The 23,036-nt window shown below is 40.1% G+C and overlaps 2 protein-coding genes across 3 annotated transcripts in view; one reads left to right on the top strand and one right to left on the bottom strand.

The window, feature by feature from the left end:
• Positions 1 to 6: 6 nt before the first annotated feature.
• LOC102311373 (palmitoyltransferase ZDHHC18-B) lies at positions 7 to 16,207 on the bottom strand. 2 transcript variants are annotated; one of them, XR_006055441.1, is made up of 10 exons: positions 15,379 to 16,207; positions 14,599 to 14,759; positions 11,017 to 11,166; positions 10,727 to 10,864; positions 10,412 to 10,463; positions 9,878 to 9,980; positions 9,346 to 9,455; positions 8,727 to 8,829; positions 1,244 to 2,273; positions 7 to 972 (listed from the first exon to the last, which is right to left on the bottom strand). XR_006055441.1 is itself a non-coding variant. In XM_005927982.3 (9 exons), the coding sequence occupies exons 1-9, from the start codon at positions 15,627 to 15,629 to the stop codon at positions 1,917 to 1,919; spliced, it is 1,425 nt and encodes a 474-aa protein (XP_005928044.1). In that variant the 5' UTR covers positions 15,630 to 16,207; the 3' UTR covers positions 989 to 1,916. The 2 variants fall into 2 exon arrangements, 1 of the variants encoding a protein (XP_005928044.1); XM_005927982.3 differs by lacking the exon at positions 7 to 972 and having other exon boundaries at positions 989 to 2,273.
• Positions 16,208 to 16,675: 468 nt separating this feature from the next.
• kdf1b (keratinocyte differentiation factor 1b) overlaps positions 16,676 to 23,036 on the top strand; it is a 13,374-nt gene continuing 7,013 nt past the window's right edge. Inside the window, exons 1-3 of the mRNA XM_005927984.2 lie at positions 16,676 to 16,750; positions 17,798 to 18,749; positions 18,860 to 18,946. Coding sequence (XP_005928046.1) covers positions 17,804 to 18,749; positions 18,860 to 18,946 — 1,033 coding nt within the window. The 5' untranslated portion in view covers positions 16,676 to 16,750; positions 17,798 to 17,803. The remainder of the gene's footprint in view (positions 16,751 to 17,797; positions 18,750 to 18,859; positions 18,947 to 23,036) is intronic.

Genomic DNA, 23,036 nt, shown 5'->3' with positions numbered 1-23,036 from the left:
TTGTGTTGAGATGGTACAATGTTTGAATGCATTTAAAGAAACATCATAAAATACACCTTTTAGTCATGACCATGCAGTTGCACTCAATTCCATTTTACAGCACGAAGATCTGAACAACAGTACACACCACTAAACTGATTTACATCTTATCCACTGTGCTGTTTGTGCAAGGTCATCGGAAAAATCCACACAACAACATTCACATTTTGCTTATTTTAGAACGCAAAGTCATCACCTTCAGTGAAAAATTAGGTGTTTTACATATAGATTTGAATGATTAATCCAATATTCAATGTCACTAAGGTCAGTGGACCAAATCTTTGCCTGCATTATTATAGATGTGGGGGGGAAAAACAAGTGCATAGTTCAGTTATATCCCCATCTCTGCATTTGGTACCCTCAGGTTCTGTTAGACTGAAACCCAGTGGAAGCAGCCACAGAGCCAGATAGTTTTTAAAGAGGTGGGCAGGTTGAGCTCAGAACTATTTCTAGTTCTTGTTTCCCCATTTTACAGATTGTTGTAGTACCAAATGATTGCTTACCAGATGTACCAAATCATTCCTAATCATTTAGGCATGACTGCCATAGAAAGGTATGCCATGAGGACTCATGCTTAACAAGCATTTTTATGTAAAACTTAAAAAAAAAAAAGTTTTTAAAAGTGTCAAGTAACAGAAGAATAAATTCCCTATAGTAAAACTGAAACAAAAGCTTATTAAGAGTATTAATAATTAATTAAAAATGTTCCAAAAAGAATCACCTCCTCAAACACAGCCCAGAGATCCAGTTCAGAGATTTAAATTAGCAGAACAGACAATGACAGGTGGTGGAACAGAGCAGGCATACCCCTAAAGCCCTACAACAATCCAAATGAATAAATTAGATATTTCAACCACTGTGCAGTAAAGGCTTATTTGCAGACATTGCCGTTTCACACTTACTGGGCAGAAGGGGTGGCCAAACCTTACCCACCTGTGGTGGCTTTATTAAGAGTATTAATAATTAATTAAAAATGTTCCAAAAAGAATCACCTCCTCAAACACAGCCCAGAGATCCAGTTCAGAGATTTAAATTAGCAGAACAGACAATGACAGGTGGTGGAACAGAGCAGGCATACCCCTAAAGCCCTACAACAATCCAAATGAATAAATTAGATATTTCAACCACTGTGCAGTAAAGGCTTATTTGCAGACATTGCCGTTTCACACTTACTGGGCAGAAGGGGTGGCCAAACCTTACCCACCTGTGGTGGCTGTGGTGACTAAATATTTACTCCATATAAATTCTGTACCAGATTATATGGATTATATTGCAATAGGAGAGCAAAGAGAAGACAGGAAGCCTGGGAGAAAACCAGGGGGAAGACATGTCTTGAGGCAAATGGGTTGCCTGCTTAACCCAGTGAGCTAAACGGGTGATTCCACATGAAAGTGTTTTGAGGACAGTGCTTTAGTCTACGAGTCCTGCGACTTGTTCCATTAATCACTGCCTGTACAGCTTGAGATGTGAACATTTTTGGGTGGATTTTCCCTTCAAGGATCCTCTCTTTATAGATATACACAATTCAGAGCTTCCATCCACCTGATACATTAAAGCCGCTGTTTCACAAATTTGGTGAAATCTGACATGCTGGTAAATTTGTTTTTTTACAGAAGAATCTACGGCTCACAAACCTTCTTAGAACTTTTCTCTACACCAGCGCTATGTTGCATCTAGAATCCTCTTCATCACATTTGTCCTATTTCCCCTGTGATTGTCTTACTCAGTGACCAAACATCTTCAACGCTCCTGGAGTTTCAGAGAACCAACAGGAATAACCAAACAAAAAAAATCATATAACTTGGATCTGACTGTGTTACAGCATGCAAGCCTCAAACAGTGTTTGACTTGTGAAAAACATCATTCAAGACAGTCAGTCAGTGCAACGGGGTGAGGCTGCCTCCTTTGTGGCTCCTGGCTTTGGAGTCAGGGGCAGCGTCCGGAGAGGTAGGGGAAACTGGGACATCAAATGCAGGGTTGGGAATATGCAGAGCCTCTCGTCTGCATTTCTTTGAGCGAGCTTTGGTGTGACGTGGACGAGAAGTATCGCCATGGGAGCTGGACGTATGGTTACCCCTGCAGCCTTTAGAGAACTCCGATGTGGGGTCAGAGTTCAACGCTGGGCTGGTTTCTGGGCAGGAATGAGCATTCTGAGGTTTCCCCTGAGGACACGAGGTGGACAGGAGCGGAGAAAGCGCAGCCGATTCTAGCAGACCTTTAGTTCCCTGTGTGCACTGCAAGGGCAGTGCAAGAAAGAGGAAGTAAAAAAAGTAATAAAACAAGTGACAAAACAAGCTAGTGATATTAACAGGGAAAACATCAGTCTCTGAAATTACTTCAGCAAATATAACATGAGTCAAAGGCCAACTAGGAGTGCAAGCAGGATCCACACGTGATCTCAAGCAGGATATCCAAAATATTTCATGCCACAGACATGCATAGGCATGCACATTGAACCTGGCCAGTCACATTTCATATTTGATTTAGCTCAAGAAGCCTGTTTATTTATTACACCAAACTTTTAGAATGGCACTAAAACAAAGCGTGATAGTTTGCAAGAGCTGGTTCTAAAAAAGGATTGATGAAGTTTAAGTAGCAGCTGCCAGAATATTCAGACTTTAACAGGGCGTCCACACAAGAAGCAGTTTGCTTGGTGCCTGTGGCTTCATCACTGACGACTGGTCACTAGTGAACACTAAAAGCATTCCATCATATGTCAGTCAACCGTATCCTTCACTCTCGCTGGTAGTTGTTTCCACCATTCAAGTAGAATGTGAGAAGTCTAACTCAGAACCTGGCCACTTTATGTCATCAGCAGTTATTTTGCCTGTCGCTGTTAAAGTTGCTGAATGTCATTGATATTCTGTTACCTCTGGTTCCCACATTATTGTCATAAATATCATAAAAGATGAACATAGTGACTATGACATCACTGACTGTTTTGTGAGATTCTTTTATGAAGCCTTGAGGAGAACATGTTCAAACAGCACATGTCCTTAGCCAATGAGCGCACTCTGGATAATCCTGCTTTTTGACGCTTATTATGACCAAAATTTACAAGTTCCCAAAATGAGTGACTGAGCCCATAGAATTGATAACTCAGAGAAAAATAACAACATCATCCATCCATTTGCTTCCGCTTATCCTTTTCAGGGTCACGGGGGCGCTGGAGCCTATCCCAGCTGTCATAGGGTTCGCGGTGGGCAGGTCGCCAGCCTGTCACAGGGCTAACACACAGGGACAGACAACCATTTGCGCTCATATTCACTCCCACATTCACACCTATGGGCAATTTGGATTAATCAATTAACCTATCCCCACAAGCTGCATGTCTTTGGGCGGTGGGAGGAAGCCGGAGTACCCGGAAGAAACCCACGCAAACACAGGGAGAACATGCAAACTCCACACAGAAAGACCCCGGCCTGATGGTGGAATTGAACTCAGGACCTTCTTGCTGTGAGGCAACAGTGCTAACCACCGTGCCACCAAAAAATAACAACACCAAAACTAAAAATGAGTTTAAGGCAGGTGTGTCAAACTCCAGCCCTCGAGGGCCGGTGTCCCAAAACGTTTAAATATGTCCCTGCTGCAACACAACTGAATAACATTAGGTCATTAGCAAGACTCTATAGAACTTGAATGCATGCTGAGGTGGCAACCCCTAACCCTACTCAAGCAATTTTAAATAAGTGTAAGTCTTTGAAAGCTTGTACTGTTATTGCACCATTTTCATTCACTCATAAGCTGCTGTAACATGAATCAAAAGGCTGAATTGCCACCTCAGCGTGCAGTCAAGTTCTACAGTCTTGCTAATGACCTAATGTTATTCAGGTGTGTTGCAGCAGGTACACAGAAAGGTTTCAGGACACCGGCACTTGAGGACTGGAGTTTGACAGCTATGGTTTAAGGCAGGGGTGCCCAATCCCAGTCCTCGAGAGCTACCGTCCTGCAGCTTTTAGATGCATCCTTGTTCCCACACACCCGAATCAAATGAATGGCTTGTTATCAGGCCTTTGCCAAACATGATGGCATGCTGAAGAGGTAATCAAACCATTTGATTCAGCTGTGTTGGAGTAGGGATGCATCTAAAAGCTGCAGGATAGTAGCTCTCGAGGACTGGGATTAGGCAGCCCTGGTTTAAGGGGATCACTTTTGTGCTGTCCCTGGCTGCAACAATGAGTTTTACGTTAAGAAACCGAGGATATACTGTCCGCTTTCACTGTCTGTCTCTTTCGCAGTAATTGGCTTTTCATTATTTGGCTTCCTGCACTGAAATGGAAAAATCCGGCTGTTAGCTGTAAAGAATTTAACAAACGTGACTAGACTCGCAGACAGTGTTAAATCTATATCAGTGTTTGAGAGCAGGGCTCCGTGATGTAGATTAGCCTTTTTACGTGTAGTGTTTCACGTCCTCTTAAAGGCTTCATTTCTCAGATCAGGAAGATAAGTCCATCTTTTACGGTATCATCACTGCTAGTTCTTCCAGTGTGGATGCTTCTTACGCGTCATGCTGGATCCATTAAAGAGAACTCCATATCACTATCCCTGCACGCTTGCCCAAAGGATCAGACTCAGGTCAGGCTTTACACTGAGATCACAAACTGTAAGATTCTTCTGGGAGATGTTGAAGTTTAACAAACATCTTCTATGCTTTTTAAACCATCTGCAGACGAAGAAGTCCCGACCAAAACGATAAAACAGAGCATTGTTTACAGTCAGTGGTCTTCAGTAAATGCTTTATAAACTTTTATAATTGTGGTTTATGTGAAAAACTCTTGTCTGTAATATACAGACATACAATATATATACAGTATACAATGAGTGACCACTGGGACAAGCTGGCTAAAAGGAAGTGATTGGATGCATTGGCTCTGTTAATGCATCCATTATCAAGCGTGCATTTGTGTGGTGGGTTCTTTGCAATTTAAAGGTTTACATTTTCAAGCTGACACATCCAAGTTGATCTGAACTGAGATTAAAGGTTCAGTAGCTCAAAACAGTAAATGTTTACAAGTACAGCAGCAGACCCTGAACCTGACTTCTTTCTGCTTGTTGGCAGATGTTTTTATCCCACTCTGTAACGTTACACAGCCTTTACCTTATAAACATACCTGCCTTGAGATGCTTTGCTTTAAACTGACGCCAAATAAAAAACACCGAATTAAACAGAGATTGGCTGGGAGCTTTATAAGCATGCAAATGTACTTTTAAAAAGTACCTTTTATTACTAAAGCAATTTAACACACAATGAAAATATAAAGTAGCAGTTAGCTCAGCCAAACTAAGACCAGTAAAACCAAAAGAGTGAGCTGAAAGGAGCTGTTAAACTGCACAGAACTGACTGGAAGTTCAGTTTGGTGATAATATTTGATACTATGAGCAACCCGTTTTACATGAACTGATCATTTCTTAGTATAAAATGTTGCTTTGGGCACTTTTTAAATGCAACTATTCACCCGAATTCGCTTCTTTAGCCTTGAATCTAAATTAGTCTGACAAATGAATGAATTTTAACAGCATAAGCTCTGGAAAATTTTTCATTTAAATGCTAAACCTTTTTTTTTTTCTCCATATGCTAGTTTGTATTCAAAGTTTATACGCTACGTATAATTCAGGGTCGAGAAAATGTGCTGTCACCATATGGGTATATTTCAACACTGTTTCCACCCCTAAACCTAAAAATTATACACACATGGGAAGTCTCTAAGCACTGTTAAAGCCCTGCAGTTCATTCCTTAAGAAGCTGGTTTAATGGCTGTCATTATGTTTCACTGACCTCTGAATGAACATCTTCCTACAGTTGTTTTTGTCAGTCTTTGAACGGTCTGATGGTTAGCACAAGAGAGTTGTTTGATCCGTAACTATGCACCCTTTACTGTGATCAATTATACACTTCAATGCATTTAACATTGGCAATGGTTAAAGCCATGCGGGAGTAAAGCAGCCAAGCAAAGGGGCATGCAAAGACAACGGCGGCCACAGGCTGTCTGCACTCACTCTCCCTTTCTCTATACAGGCTTACCAAGCTCAAGGCTCGCTTTTCTTTGCTCTAACAGCGGCTAATCAGCCAGTGCAGGACAGAGCAAAGTCCAGACACTTCTCCTCCTAGTGTTGGTGGAGGGACGCAGGCACAGAGACACACCACACAGAGAACAGTGAGTCAGCACTGGGTGAGCAGACACACAGGGAGGGACTGATTCTGGGTTTGTCTCGTAGGAAAAGTATAGAAAAGTATGTCTCCTTGTACTGTGATAGGAAAACGGTGATGATGGATGGAAACAAAATGAAAAATGACAACACATGATGAACTGCATGGACAAAAATTTAATGTTATACATTACAGATACTAAAAACTGAAACGTCGTAAAAAAAAAAAAAAAAACACGTAAAAATGAAACAAAGGCATGACGGGAAGCAAGAGATGAAGGACATGAGGAGCTTCCCTCGTCACAAATCTTTTGGCATTTTAACCTTTTATATGCAGACAGACATGACAGGAGAAAACAAACAGCACGCACTCAAATTTACAAACCGCTGTTACAGAAATAGCTTTCTTTACAGCGTCACCAGCTTATCAACTGACTTCAAAAGGCTAGCTTATACACACTCAAAGACACAAGACTCCAGCTTCAACTGACTCTCACTGTACTACGCGATATGTGAATATATTGAGGCTCAGATTGCAACTCTATCTGAACTCTGGGCAAGTCTTGTAAACAAAACTGGCTTAAAAACACTTCAAGTATCTTTTTATATCCCTTGCTGTCAGAGAGAACAGCAAGAGAGATGCTCTGTGAGGAGGAGCTGGAAACACTTCTTACATCTCCTGCTCTCTAAACACCCGGAGCTGGCACACGATACTGCATAGAAGTAAACACTGAGGAAAAATGTGCATACAGAGAGTAGTACTCTCTATTAAAAATAGCACAAGAAGAATTTTATGTGTGCATTTCCATGAGGTAGACATGGCTGAACAACAGCTAAAGACACCATATTAAATTACACTTTAACAAAGTAGTTCAAGTAAAAAAACAAAAGGCAGCAGTTCAATTTAGCACTCAGAGTCAGATGAGAAGATTAATGTCACTTTCTCACCTTAGCTTAATGCAGTAAGAAGTCATGAAACAGGACCCCAGTTGACTATTTCCTGAATTAAAATACGCACCTGCCAAAGCATCATTAGTTCTCTTATTTAAACCTGGACATTAGAGCTACTTTTTCATGTTTGTCATCTATATTTCTAAGATATGCCTTCAACAAAAATTATAAATCAATACGTTAACATTTTGTTTTTTTAAGAAACAAACAAGATTAAGAGGTGTTACTGGGTGACTGGCTACTGTTGGTCTTTATGAGTTTTTCTCTTTTTTCTAATTTAATTGTCTGCGTCTTTGACAATTCAACTTAATAATTATTCAGTAATGCGCGATTCAAAGAGTGCTGCTAGCAGCAGACCTCAATATCATCAGGACAGGGACTTCGTGACAATTAACATACCTCTAGTGGTCACTCTACGAAGTCATAAATCATGTATGAGCAGCACGGTGGCACAGCGGTTAGCACTGTTGCCTCACAGCAAGAAGGTCGGGCCCAGGGTCTTTCTGTGTGGAGTTTGCATGTTCTCCCTGTGTTTCCGTGGGTGTTCTCCGGGTACTCCGGCTTCCTCCCACAATCCAAAGACATGCACTTAGTAGGGATAGGTTAACTGGAAACTCTAAATTTCCCATAGGTGTAAATGGTTATCCATGTGTGGTTGTGCCCCCTCGATCATTTATAAAAATATTATATCCCTCCCCCGACTCTTCCTTTAACTCTTGCATCTGATGACATCCCCCTCTACCCTTAATGATGAGTTTTGACACCTCAGTATATATCAATAAAAACATGGTTTGGCAACCATTAGAATTAGTAGAATATAACAAATAGAATAGTTTGTCCTTTGTAGAGTCTAACCAGTATAGGAACACCAATAATGACAGTTAGCGATTTAAAAATCCAAAATACTTGTCTACCACTACTGCTCTCATCTTTCAAACACACAGACCATAAACAGACTTCGCTAAATTTTTTTATATTTAGTTAATAAGGTGTTCTTAAAGATAGGACAACTCAGTTTCAAAATAATGTTGTCATAAAATATTAAAAATGTATAAAGTAACCCAGTTTAAGCAGTCTTCAAACTGTGATTGTACTGCTTCAAAAGCCCCCAAATGCATTCTCTTCATTTGATGTCCTTCTAGGTCCTTCAGCTTTCGGTTTAAAACCAAAACAGGTGTTGAGTGGCAAGTAAGTACTCCTAACTAGTACCCTATCTGGTTTTCATAATCATAATAAATTAATAAGTAAAACTGAGCTAAAAACATTGCAGCTCTTTACTAGAATAAGAAATAGAATAATAGAAAAAACATTTTTTAAAACTCCACCAACCAAACCAAACAAATGCGCCATAACGTTCAACTATCCCTTTAACTTCCAATAAGAGGCATAATACTGTGCGATAAACCTCTGACTAGAGTGTTAATACACCAAACCTTTACATGACAGTCAACAACAGGCAGCAGACAGATGCTGGGTTGGGGCTACAGCAGGCAACGAGGTTTCTCTCAGGCACAGAAAGAGTTTTGGTGGCAGTCACAGGGTGCAGGCACGGGAGAGGGGGATTTCTGCAATGCAAAAGCGGCTCCTACCACATTTATCTCGCTTTTAGCAGCCAGGGTGGGCAGCTCGATGTCAGCACTGCCAGTCTGGGCAGACTCATCTGCCGGCAGGAAACCCCGTCTGTCAATCAAGCTGAAATGGCACAGAAAGATACGAATGTTCTTGTCATCTTTGTCATGAATGCAGAACGCACATCACAGATTAAGAATTAGGAATTCTTCCTCCCCGCCATCTCCAACTACTTACTCTCTTGGCTGTCTGGTTTTCCATCTTTATCTTGTAATAGTAAGTGGTTGAGACAACTAAACTGGTGCTACTTACACACATAAAACTAAATTGCAATTAAACAATGAACTGAAGCTCTGTAATTCAAAAATAGCCACAATCCAGCTGATTGCTATTGCTACAGGTTTATTAGTACTGCGCTCTCTTTATCAACTCATACAAACTTATTTAAAATTATCAGTGATTGCTTCTTTCATAAAGTATGCATGCTTGCAAATGAAATATGCACCATCTTAAACAGCCCATTAGTAATAAAATAGCTAAAACTAATATACAAGGATCCTCACAAGCATCTCTCTTTGTTACTTGGACTCGATATTAAAGATTTAATGATGGAAGGAGTAATTCATAAAGAGGACCAACCTTGGCGGCATGGGCGCACAAAGCACCGAGCAACAGTTGATAAAGATGTTTTTATGACTGTATGGGTTTGTAACATCTTCTCCACTCTTCCCTGACCAGGAGCCTTTAATCTAAAAAAAATATAAATATAAAAAATAAAAACAAATCACATATAATTGCCCCTTGGGGATAAATAAAGTCTTTCTGATTCTGATCTGATTCTGATATAAAACATATGACATGTTTTTCCCCAAACACATTATTTTGGAAGTAGAGTTTGTTCACTTTGTGAATACAAAAGTATCTGCAAGATTTCCCTTACTACTAACAAAATATTAGTATTAATATTTGTGTTGTTGTTACTATTGTTATTGTTAATTAAAAGTATTCTAATGTTAAATATACTTCCACACTAACAGAAAATTAATATTAACTATATTTACAAATTACATACAGAGTATATTTTCTTTGATTTAACAAGCATCACAAAATGAACAAAATAACATGATGTCGTCTAACAAACTGAGTCATAAAAGCAGCTTTGGGTACTCACGTCTTCGTTAGTGGTAAGATTGGAAGCAACCAGGTATGTATGGAAGCCTGAGAGGCCCAAAATGGACCAAACTGAAAAGAAACATATCACCAGCTCCACTGCAGTGAAAGACTGAGTCAAGGAAAGCAAAGTTATCAAAACACTGGCTACATAAGAAAAAACAAAAGGCTTGAAAATTGTGCCAAATTTGTTTCACTGGCACAATGCAAGAAATATATAAGACATAACAACAGCTAATCAACTAAAACATATCCCCATTCGAGCACTGGATATTTGCCAAATTGTTATTTAGAACCTGATATCAGCCCAGAGAGCCTCAGTCTGTACTTCCCTACGGATTACAGTAATTTTTGTTTCCTAATATAAAGTGAAGAAAAACACGGTTAAAAACAGTACAAATAAGAAAAATGATCACAGATGGCAATGGTGTCTATGTATATGTTATATATACATACGCAAGCTGACTGATTTTCATCCGACTTCTGTCACTGACTGTGTTTTTTGAGTAAAAAAATCTTATTCGGTACAGGATATCTCCCCGGACTCTCCTGAAGCGCAAACACTAGGCCCTTCCCGCCCTGAGCTCCTGAAAAAGAGGAAAGTGAGCAGGATTTCAGGATGATAAAATTTAATTTGTGTGGGAAATGACCGAGCTGATCCACGTAAACTGCTTTTGTCAGTTTAATGTCTGACAAAAGCAGTTTAATGCTTTTGTCAGACATTAAACTGCTCTGCTGTTGTGAACCACGCCTGGCAGTCCGAATAAAACAAAACAAACAAGCAGGTGCTATTTGAAGCCGGCTACTTCCCAAGCATGAAACACCTGCAGATCAGAGCAAAACCACATACTCAGTGCTAGGTGTGTGGTCACACAGCCGAAGATGAACGCCGTCAGGAAGGAGAGCGACACGATGAAGGTGTAGAAAAACCGATAGTTACGTTTCCCTACACAGTTCCCAACCCAGGGGCAGTGATGGTCGAATCTCTCTGAAAGACAGTGATCAACTCACATTTTAGGAATGTTAAAAAAACTCTAGAGCACTGAGCTATATAAAAGTGCGCTCTCTGCAGCTCTGTGAAGCCTCTTTTTATTATTTATGGGTTGTAAATGTCAGTGTCGCTGTGTGTTCACAGCTCACCCACACAGTTGTCACACAGGCTGCAGTGGGAGGTGCGCGGAGGGCGGAACATCTTGCAGGTGAAGCAGTACTTGAGCTTCACCACCTGCTGATTGATTAGCACTTCCTTGGTGCGAGGCGGAGGTCGATAGCTGGTGTTTCCAGTGTTGTCTACAGAGAAGAACAGTGAAAATAGGGACACAGTGTTTTGCTTTAATCTAAGGTAGGTGTGCAGTTATTGCTGCAGTAAGCATCGAGTTTCCACTTCCATCAAAGTCATGGCAGCAAACTTACAAGTGTCACATTCACAAACCACTTTAAAGCACGATAAAAGTGTGAATGGATACCATCACATTATCAGCAATGCGTGCACATCATTAGGGCCGCACGCATCTCTGGTCAGTACTTTGAGCTTCTCATTAAAAACCTTTTGAAGATTGCTCTAAAAGATCATTTCAAAAAGTTTTCCCTCAATCACTGCTACAGACTTGAACCCACAGGGGAAGGGGGAGTGCACCCTGGACAGGTGGCCAGTGTGTCGCAGTGCTAGAACATGGAGCCAAACATTCATACTCATATTCAAACCTACATCCAATTTTGAAACACAAATGAACCTGAACACTGCTTGTGTCTATGGGCAGTTTGAAGAACCTGGAGTGCCTGGAGAGTCTCCATGCACACAAAACAGGGATTTACACATTTGCATTTCAAACTTCAATCCCCACACCTCTCATTGACTTTAAATGCAGTGCATAACTAAACTGTGAATCTGGACCTTTGTTTTGCTTTCAGTGCTTGCACTTAAAAGTTGAGAAAGTTCTCCAATGCCAGCACCATGGCAGCCAATCAAATCCATCCATCACATCGTGTTATTAAAATATGAAGGAAGTTTGTGTAATTCAGCATGAAAATGGAGGCAGGCAGTTAGTGTGACTCATGCTAAGTGATCATTAAAGCTCAGTTAGCTTGCCTTGTTAATGGCTAGCTGTTACTGCTTTGACTATCCCACTCGCAAGGACACCCCAGATGTCAGGTACTCCCACTGTCAATCAATGAAGCATAGTGTACGTATGAATCCTGTTTTAATGTACACAATTTCAACCTATAATAATTTTCTGTCACACTTCACATCCTTGTAAAATCAGGTCTGACCACTTCACTGGGTTGTAACAACTTGCGCCTTTATCCACTCTTACTCAGGGCGAGGGGTGGATTATAGCCCAATAATAGCCTGAGCAGAAAGACATCTGGTGTCAGGTGTGCAGCTCGTAACAGCAGATGGAAAATGATGTGTCATCTTTCACAAAATGACTAACCTGCAAAAACTCTCTCCCAGTAACTTGGACACTGTGCCTGAGAGGTTGACCAACATGAGAAAAATAATAGAAAAAACAAAGAAATACCCGCTATTCTTTTTGCGCAACTTACAGATGGTTCCGTATGGGTTTTTTTCTTTCTTTATTTATTTTTTTTTACAATAGTCGGTGTCATCCATTCCATACCATACTAAACCGTGCGCTAATTCAAACTAAGAAGCTACACAAGAGAGATTTCCAGAATCTTTCCTGAAGCATTGGGGCCCAAATAAATGTTCAACAGTCACGCCAGAATCTTCATTTCAAAAATAGCTGTTGTACAGTTCAGTTGGATAACATGTGGATCTTACATCACCACTGCCTAAACTCTGGTCATGAGTAGGAGTTTCCAAAGTGCACAGAAAGCCAGCTTTAGACATGCAGGTCATTATAACGATGCAAGTCATATGGAAAGTAAAAATAATATTGGCATGGCATAAAACTGACAGTGAACATAACTGATGAGCTTTGAACAGGTCTGAGGTGTGAAAGATTGGGGAAAATAAATCTGTATAAAATCTAGTGAAAACTTCACTCCAAAATTAGAAGGCAGCAGACACTTTTCAACGTGCTAATATGACGTTTATTACACAGCAAATTCCACTTATGTTCTTTTATGTCTTGATGACTTCCGCATCATTAAAATGACCTGAAGAATTTTAAATTGTGACTGAGCCATTAAAATGTACACGCATGTGTGATTCCAGAATTAGCCACACCAGAACAGCGCTTTCATTATCTTGAAACTATGAATGGTGTTTTAATCAAAACAAAGTCAAGGCCACTGACTCTTCAATAACTTGGAATAAAATAAGCTGTGTTTAAGCAGTACTGGTTTATGGGTAAGATTCCCCGTCCTATACGAAACTTTAGAGCCAAAACACAGTGCAGAAATATCCCAAAAGAGAAAAAATGTGACAACACTGGACAGCATTTCCTGCACACAGATTTTAGGCCAACCAAGTATATTTGGTGACTAATTTTTCCTTTTCCATATGTGTCAGTGAGCACCATCATTACCAACATGGCTGATTTATTAAGAACAATTCTTATCATTCTTGTTTGACAAAATCTGTATAACAGGGTGCTAGGTTACCAACTAATGCTAGCATGCTTGATTAGCAGGCTACTTACATAAACTGCACGCGTACAACAAACACACTTATATCTGCTAGCACAGCACAGACTAAATATTACTCACCCAATCCGAAGCACAAACTTCTTAGACGGGCTGTACTTTACAAGAAGGCACATTACTTATCAAACAATCATATGAAACAACCAGAAAACACACCAAAAGGTAGTGAAGGCGAGATGTATCGACTACAGTTCTCTGTATCAGAAGACATATCAATCAAGAGGGTCATGTCCCTACCACCAGTATGCTGATAATTAGAAAGCCTTACACCACCCAGTGTAAGGTTTATGCTACAGATGCCTCACAGCTGCTTACCAAAATCACTTTTTGTATTTCTGCAATGTTAATCCACCTTTATTCTTTTTTATTAAGATGCCAAATTAGCTATTTAGTTGAATTCCTGAACAGAAAAAAAAATTGTTTTAATGGTTGAATCTAATGTTTGATTCACTTCTGACTTCTTCTCTGATTTGGATATAAAAAATATGGATAATAAATAATATTATGTTTTTACTTTTTTTAACAAGTTTTTGACAAATTTCTAAAATATTTGTGTTTTCTGTTTTTATGACAGCTGGCCTAATACATTTGTTAAGCACTGTATACAAAAATCCATCCACCATGGAGTTATTATGAGGGGGGGGAACTATAGAGGCAATTTTAAATGTATCTTGCTATCTAATCACATGATTCATGTGTATATATCGCATGTTTTGGTTTTCGTTACAGTCACAGCTAGTCTGTCACGTTATCACCTTCTCAGAAACACTTGTGTTTTGTTTTGAGTGCTTTTACTGCATTTTTCTATATGCAGGCTTTTTCTTGAGTTGCAGTCCATTTGACCTCTCAGTGCCACCATTGGGTTGGCTTGTTTTTGGAGTTTGCCTCCAGTGGCTATTTGAGGAACTGCAGATATTGGGCATTTAAGCCTTTTCAGCCCCTGAAACTGATGTTTAGCACACAGTACACTCAAGTACATATAGCCCCACTCCTCCTATTATCCAGCAGTGTTTCCAACAGAATGTCAGTCTGGAGGAAACAATTCGGGACGTCAAATTCAAAGGCCTTGCAGACAACCTCATAGGTACTAGTGCAGCTATTAGACATTACCAATCTGTTTCTCAATGTCTGCAGCCTCATCTGGTGTTGCTCTGGGCAGGATGCCGGGGTCGGTGAAGCTGGTCTGGAGCAGGGTGATGAGCACAAACACAAAGAGGACTCCTCCAATAACAGGTATGCAGCTGGTCAGGTGTTTGACCAGGAACGGACAACTGAGAAACAAACACAGACAGGGGTAATTACCAAGGCACACTGGGAAAAGATGCAGACAATGTTCTGTCACATATAACTGAGCATACCTTCTTCTTTTCTTTAACTCACTGATGGATCTAATTTTAATTAACATTCAACTCTTTTAATTGCCATAAAACTCCCAGAAGACTGAACACATTTTCACTCTACTGTGGCAGAAAGAATCCTGTTTCTATTATTAAGCACTACTTCTTAAAAATGTGCACTTAGCTTCAAATATTAAGAAAAAAAACATTAAAAATAAACATAATTGCAACACACAGGTTAAAACAAATATCGATACAGTGCAGGGTCAAAAATGCGCTTTGGTCAGTATTTTTTTGCTTTGTTTTTTTGAGCAATCTGCATCATTAAATATCATCCTGTTAAGTGCAACTGTATGTTAGCGAGTCTCTTGCTTTTGGAAAAAAACAAACAAACAGACAAACAATATAAATAAATAAAACAGATTTGATGCGCCAGACAGGGCTCGGTTCATTAAAATATCGCTTAAAAAGCAGCTTTGTATCATCTGTGGACAACTTTTGGACGGAACTCGCAATCAGTATTACAGAACCATATAATATAAGACGAACTCACTCAAATATAAAAAATAAACCACTTGTGACGAGGATGAGACCCAGGGTAAGGGGAAGGACCCCACTCTGTCGGGCCACTATGATCCGTCCATCGCAGTAGAAGCGATTCTTTCCGGGGAAAACTTCCCACTTTCTCCTGGGTCTTCTCGGCTCCTTCTTCTTCTCCGTGTCATTCCCATGATGAGGCGGAGGGGTCGGGGTGGGCGTCGGAAGTGCTTGCGGGTCTATTTGTTGATACTCGCAGTTTTTCATCGCTTATAACGGAGTCTGGCCGCTCTGTCCTAGTTCGGACACCCGGTGCATTTGTCCAGCGACCGACAGCATCACCGACTCCCGTGTATTTTGAGGTAGCTGAAAGGAGCGAATGTCGTCTTTCCAAGGAGAAAATAAGCTAATCCCACACCGAGGATATTCAGCTGTAAATAACCACGAGACCCCGTGCTCGAAATTACATATCTGTTTATTCTCATAACTCCTAATTTATTATTTATAAAAGTTTATCTCCAAAAAGACAGCACAAATCCAACCTATAACACAATGACCATCGTTAGCTTCTTAGCTTTCCCATTCATCCTAGCAAGCTCATCCAGCTGCGGAGTTATTTAACAACAGTAAACCCAAAGTGCTATTACCACTGCTAGCTTGTTAGCTTCCTCGACTTATAGATTATTGCCGGCCTTTATGCTAAGCTCCGGCGGTCCTTTATGAGTAAATGACATGTAACACAAAAACTTTGTTATTTTTAATGCATATCGCTCTACTAGGAGGAGTCCTGACACATTCGTGACTACCTGCTGTTTAGCTACGTTGCCATAAAACGAGCCGTGTTGTCAAAGTAAACGCAAAGAAATGTAGTATTTCCGGTTGGTTTTCTTTCTAAATAAACTACAACATTCAATATTATATTTTATGTACCATAATAATAAAAGTCATACGAAAATATTGGTTAAAGATGTACTTTATTTACTCGCACTGTTGTTACTAAATTGTTCTCTCAAATATATGTAAAAAAAAATATCAGTATACTTTCATATGGAATATCCGGTAATTCAATGACCAGTGTAGGTGACTTGACGCTGGTTCACAGATAAGGACAATAACCACCGGAAATCTGTTAAAAAATAAAACTGTAAAAATTACCTTTTATAATGGTAGGCTGGGTATAACTGTGTTTTAACTGTTGTTGTTGTTGTTGTTGTTTTTATCATTGCCTTCCTGAGAAAAGTTAAGACGCCCGTGATGCGCTATTATCGTGCAAGATGCAAAATTACATTGGCAATTTGATGTACATTTTATTTTGTGAGTCACTTACAACCGGAAGGCCAACCTCTGGCTGTAGCTACCTGGTGCGCCTCTTCTACCTTGACGCTCAGGTACACAGATTTGGTCGAAAACTTTGTTGAAACTGGCGATTTGGGCCGAAATTCATACACGAAACGTTCGAAATGGATTACAATAAATAAATGCGTACCATAAAGTGGAGAATCTAGCATTAATTCGGGAGACGGCCGGTGGACGCACCGTGTAAACTGTGAGTAATGTTAGGTGAGAAAGTCCTCAAATGGAGGAAACTGCCGCAATGACAAGTCGCCATGAAAGTGAAAATAATATTTGTATTTGAGACGAAATTCGAGCTCATATGTTCCTAAAGTTACCGTCCAATCGAGTTTGTGATTAGATAAAGACAAAACCGCAATACTATAGTCCCGTTTGACTTGTTTTTTTAAAAGCTAAGTCATACTGTTGATAAATGTCCAGGCGTATATCGTCACAACACAGGTTGCCAAACACTACTGAAGAATTGCAACATTGTCGTTTTCTAATAAGATTCATGTAATAAATAAATAAATACAAATGTAAAATAATTATAATTTATAATTACACATTTTTTTTAAATTCGGCATTCATTCGTCTTTACTCAGGTTGTTTTAATGACTGGCGAAATAGCCACACTTGTCGTTAAATTAATTTTAATGATCCATATCCACAGAGTAGCCTTCATCATTGTTATGTGTTCTTAATGAGTAAAAGGAAATAAAACTATATAATTCTGAAATGAATATAGGTGTGAATCACCAGAAAGTGTACTCATTGGAGTTTCAATGAGTATTTTGTGATCTCCATGACATCATGCAGTATATTTGATATAAGAACGGGTAATTGTGTTTGACTGTGTGTACACATACTCCGTAAAACCTGTTGGGCTGCATTACCTGCCACCTGCGGATATTAGTTTCACGATTGTTTTGAAGAGAAATGCCTTCAGGTGCTTAGGAGCACACTTATTTCCTGCTTGACAATGTGGATTTATAAGAAACGTTTTGTTTAGCTGTACTATTTCAACCCTGTGTCATCATTTAATTGAACCTCAGATGACCTCAATGTTTTTCTCATTTTTGTTCTTGGATTTTCTGATGCAGTCAATCATGTCTGCTGGCACCTCCAGCAGCCTTACGCATGGTTCAGGACGTGGCGCAGGCCACAGGCTTCGGTCCAGCCGGAGCAACAGCCAGGGGTCGTCCTATGAAGAACGTTGTGTGGACCCAGTTGAAGACAGAGCACAAAACCCAGAGCCGAAAGGAGTCCACAAAGCTGACCTGAAGGATGCTAATGGCAGACAGTATGAGACCATTGGCTTCATTCCTGGCTCAGCTGAGCCATCCACTGCAACCCAAACCTGCAATCCATGCGCTTCTCCAAGAAGCTGTAGGACTTTTATATGTAGCATACTTACTTGCGGCCTGTACAGGGTCTGCCAGAACTCCATCCTCGCTCCATGCCTGGCACCAAAGGAGAGTTCACCAGATGAACCAGAGAGGTTGAGTCTCCAAGCTATGAACTCAAGAGACAACAAAGAAGAGTACACTGCAGAAGAACCCTGGTTGGAGGATCTCCACATTGCTGGAGTCAAAGTGGACAGCACAATAGAGTATTTAGGTGCTAAAACCAATCCTCCCACTTTGCCATACGTGCCACCTCCTGGTGTTCAGACACTGCCGAGCCACCAGTCGCTGCATGAGTCTATAAGGATTGATGACTGGGAGGATGGGGAGGAGAATGTGGACTCCCTGATTACTAAGAAGCTGCTGGAGCTCTACTCTGAATATCAGATTGAAGAACTGGCCCGGTGCACCTCAGACTCGGTGTTCCTGAAAAAGAGCAAGGCCATCAACCAGCTCATCAACTCACTGGCTGAGGAACATAAAATGGATGAGCAGGAGGCCGAGTGTCGGCTAGTGCGTGGAATCATCCGCATTAGCACTCGGAAGAGTACTAAGAAGAGGCCGCACATCTCCAGGAATGAGAGGACACTGTCGGACAGCGGAAACGAGACGATGAGGGAGAGCGAGTCCTTTTCATTGAGCAACAACAGTAAGTCCTGACCGACTCCTTTACTACAGAAATATCAGTGTTCCTGCCGGCATCTAGGAAATGCTTCAGTGCCATCAAGTAACAATCTCATTTTTCTCTGTTTACCTAAGATGACTACAAATCAAATCCCAATATCCAGATATCAGATTTGACCTCCTCTGATCAGTGTGCCAGGGAGATTTGGAGGAACAATGGAGGTAAGAAATCTGCACTATTCTGCTTTGTTGAAAGTCTGTCCTAAACGAGCTATTCTGATAAAGTCAATTTATTAGACTAGCTCCACTGTACAATAGACGATATAAGCCATTCAGTGCCAGTAAATAGAAACTGCAAGTAAAATCCGCCACTCTGCTGACAGACATTGCAGTCATGGTGTTACATAACATTCTGAGTGGTTTATTCATTATCAAGACTGATTATAGATGCTTCAGTCACCATGAGGTTACATAGATGAGGCCTGCTAAGGCTCTTCTATGTACTACTTACTATATACTAGAAGTAGGATGTGGGAGGGGCACAGGATTCAATTCAACCATTCAAGTTTTCTTTACATTTATACTTTCTGTAAGTTTTCTGTTTTAGAGCCTTTATGGATTAAAAAATAATGTGCATCAGTGAATGTTACAGTCACACTTTGTCACATATGTCTGAGCAGCTGTGCAGTTTCATCTCTCAGTAAGTCAGGAACAGACATCTGCTGTTTTGCACCAGTCAAAAAGTAGCTTTTGGAGCAGTTGCGTCATTTTTTTCTATTGAGTTGCTTCACTCAATTTCAGTGAGCGTGGAGCCCCTGCAGGTGGGGCACTGACAGCTAGGTAAACAGTATGAAGTGAAATTAGGTCAGTATTTAAGTGATTTTACAATTCATTTTGAACCCTTTTTATTGTTAATGATTCATAAAAAAATATTATTGGGGCATGAAGCAGGACATGCCAGAACAAGTTTGAGAACCACTGCTTTACAGTAACAGTTCATCTGTGCACTTTATGACTGAAGAAAATTTAAAAACAAATCATACAAACTACAAGCTACCAAACATAAATTACACTGGCAGTGTGGTTGTATTATTTAGATAACCAAAAAAAAAGAAAGCTAACATTTGTGATTTTTGACTAATCAATGTTTTTCATGATCTGTCTTTCACAATTATGTGTTTTTGTCATTAACTGATAACTGAGTTCAGGCAATAGAAAAGATTTGTTTAGAAATAGGTTAGCACTAAGTTAAATATTTACGAAGACTAAGGAATACGTTGTTTTGTTTTGTTTTTCTAAAAGCATTTAGCAATTGGCAAAACTAAGATTGACATTTTCTCACACCTTTTTTTCACGACCTAATTCATATGTAATTAAGTTTGTTATCACAAATCAAACAAAAGGGAATCAGTGGGAATTACAATTGACCCTGTGCACGAGAAAATGCTAACTTCCTGGTTTGAGACCGGATGTGGGGTTGTGCATTTCCAGTAGCTTTACTTTGCGGTCAATCGCTACTGCAAAGATATCCTCCAAAATCATGTCCAAAAACGGAAAGATCGCGTTAAGTTACAAAGAGCAGAAGGTGGGAACACTCACCACGGTTGTGTCATAAAAAATCGAATGATCAATTTTGACATTTAAAGAGTTTAGATCGATCAGTTGTTTACATCACTCAACACAAGCAGAACTGCATCACTGCAGCAGAAGACACATCATCCACATTCAGAAGCACATCTTTGTATAGTGACTGGTCTTATGATTTAAACAGGCAAATGTTCAGCATTCAAACTACAGCTGAAGAATAGTCAAACCAGATGTTTCCCCCATTATGTCGATATCAGCTAGTCAAGTACACACCTACACAGCATGTTAACAAACCGTGAAAAAAGCCACACAAAAAATGAACGATTGCTGGTAAGGGTTTCTATACATTAGTATGTACGAAGGGTATGTTGTGACTTACCTTCAAAATTACAGTGGTCCCTCGCTATAACGCGGTTCACCTTTCACCTCGCTGTTTCGCACATTTTTTTAGTGCAAGTTTGCATGCTTTTTTTTTTTTACGTCACATTGTGTCCTGCGTCCTGATCGCTGCAGACGATCTCCTCCGTGACGTCTCTCCTGTACAGTACAGAATCGCTGCATCGATCGCTAGCAGTGTGACTCTGAAGTGCAGTACTGTATGTCCACGATGTCCACGAAACGTTTGGCACCGTCAAAAAATAAAATTGGCTATTTGATTTCACCTATCGCTGCTTATTTTTAGAACATAACACCCGCGATAAACGAGGGACAGCTGAGAAATATAACATTTGAATCCCTTTTCTCTTTTGCTCTGAGGCGTGGGGGGGAAAATAGCGACAAGTCGATGAACATCATTTACAGATATATTGGGTAAATGCCCAAGACATCTATAGAAATGTAAATCGCCACTTGATTCATTCATTTGCTTAACTTGTTTTGGACCGTAAACAGGGTGTGAATAGGACACCGGAAACAAATCTCCCCACAGGAGTTTCTGCACCGGAAGTAGCATATGCTAACGTGCACATAGTCAATAGCTAAATAAAACATCCTAAATTGTATCAAAGTTGTACTAATTGCTTTATTCATGGGTTAATGTGAGATTCTACGTGCGGGGTACAGTGTAAAAATGAAGCATGGGGGGAATTCACTAGAAAGAAGACGTGTAAAAAATTTGTTTTGTAAGCTACAGTAGATTTGTTCTTTTTGCATACAGGCTGTGATCACCTGAGCTGTGCTGTAAGCTCTAAGCTTTATTGCTCTCTGTAGTGTTAACTGAATTCAGTAACATAATCGCACAGATAAGCTTAAAGAGATAAGCACAGGCCGGGGTCTTTCTGTGTGGAGTTTGCATGTTCTCCCCGTGTTTGCGTGGGTTCTCTCCGGGTACTCCGGCTTCCTCCCACCGTCCAAAGACATGCAGCTTGTGGGGATAGGTTAATTGGATAATCCAAATTGCCATTAGGTGTGAATGTGCGAGTGAATGTGAGTGTGAATGGTTGTCTGTCCCTATGTGTTGGCCCTGCGACAGACTGGCGACCTGTCCAGGGTGTACCCCGCCTCTCGCCCTATGACAGCTGGGATAGGCTCCAGCGCCCCCCGCGACCCTGAAAAGGGGAAGCGGAAGCGAATGGATGGATGGAGATAAGCACAGTTTCACTTGGCTTGGTGTAACATTGACCATCAAAACCATAGCTTGCCCTGCACCAGTACAACATGCATTACTGTAAACTTTACCACAACACTGCAAACTAGCTACTTTAGCCTGCACTGAACTGTACTGAACAGTCTATATTTTCATCCGGCCTTATAATAAAAATGTATGCTACAGCTATACATCATGTTTGATCCAATATCTAATTTTAAAACTCCAGCATACTTCAGAACCGTACCTAAACATTACATTTCAGATTTATTAGATGTCACTGAGCACTTTGAAAATGTTCCCTTATATTCCTCTCCTGTCTTCTCTTTCTTACCATTCTTTCCATCTTTGAGAGTGAGCTTATTGCATATTTGTATCCTTGAAAATGTAGCCGCTGTACTACATATTGTGGAACTGTTTGTGTTTGGTGCTGGGCTGTTGGAAACATTTCCAGATGGCTGCCATTGATAAACATTACTCCACCTATGCTTGTTTGTTTTTTGTAGCTCTAGCCAAAGTGGCAAATTTGCTGGCATCAGCAATGAGTGTGATGAGAACGTAAAATAATATGGATCCTAAAGAGTTCTAATAATCTTTTGCCCAAAATGACCACAGTTTACCAACAAGGGGTTCACGCTATTGGCTCAGACTATCCACTATGAACTGAAGATTGGAGTGAATGGAGATAAATGGCAAAAGTGGTTCTGGACTGAACTTATTTCAGTATTTTAATAGTCTTGTTTTTTTTCTTACAAAGAAGATAAAATTGCACATAATACAGTAGCTTTGTGCTGTACATTGATTAGGTGGAATGAGATTTGCAGCAGATTGTGATTCCCTTAATTTCCTTTAATTCAAATAACTAGCTAATAACTGATAACAAATAACTAACTTAATCATGGTAAACTCACAACAAACATTTCAACCAACTAGGTTCGTTACAGCCAAAAGTTCCTGTTTGATGTATGGGATTTAAATTACCGTATGAATGCCCCGAAAAGCGGTTTATGATGCATCATGTCACTTATACTTACAAAAGAATGTTTAAAAACAATTAAAACACAGTTAAAAATAATTAAAATCTGAACTGCAGTACTGTGTAGCACTGCTTTAGCTTTTCTCATATTTCTTTATATTTTT

Source organism: Haplochromis burtoni, unplaced genomic scaffold (genome assembly GCF_018398535.1).
Source record: "Haplochromis burtoni strain Fernald_Lab_line unplaced genomic scaffold, NCSU_Asbu1 Contig_10, whole genome shotgun sequence".
NCBI classification, from domain to species: domain Eukaryota; kingdom Metazoa; phylum Chordata; class Actinopteri; order Cichliformes; family Cichlidae; genus Haplochromis; species Haplochromis burtoni.
This window is presented reverse-complemented; position numbering and strand designations above follow the sequence as displayed.

What these genes read in the sequence shown, in the direction of transcription:
- LOC102311373 (XM_005927982.3), bottom strand. Translation starts at nt 15,629, where the DNA reads ATGAAAAACTGCGAGTATCAACAAATAGACCCGCAAGCACTTCCGACG. An exon ending in GACCACACACCTAGCACTGA is followed by an intron (nt 10,464 to 10,726) that starts GTATGTGGTTTT and finishes CCTCTTTTTCAG; the next exon opens with GAGCTCAGGGCGGGAAGGGC. An exon ending in ATCTTACCACTAACGAAGAC is followed by an intron (nt 9,456 to 9,877) that starts GTGAGTACCCAA and finishes TATTTTTTTTAG; the next exon opens with ATTAAAGGCTCCTGGTCAGG.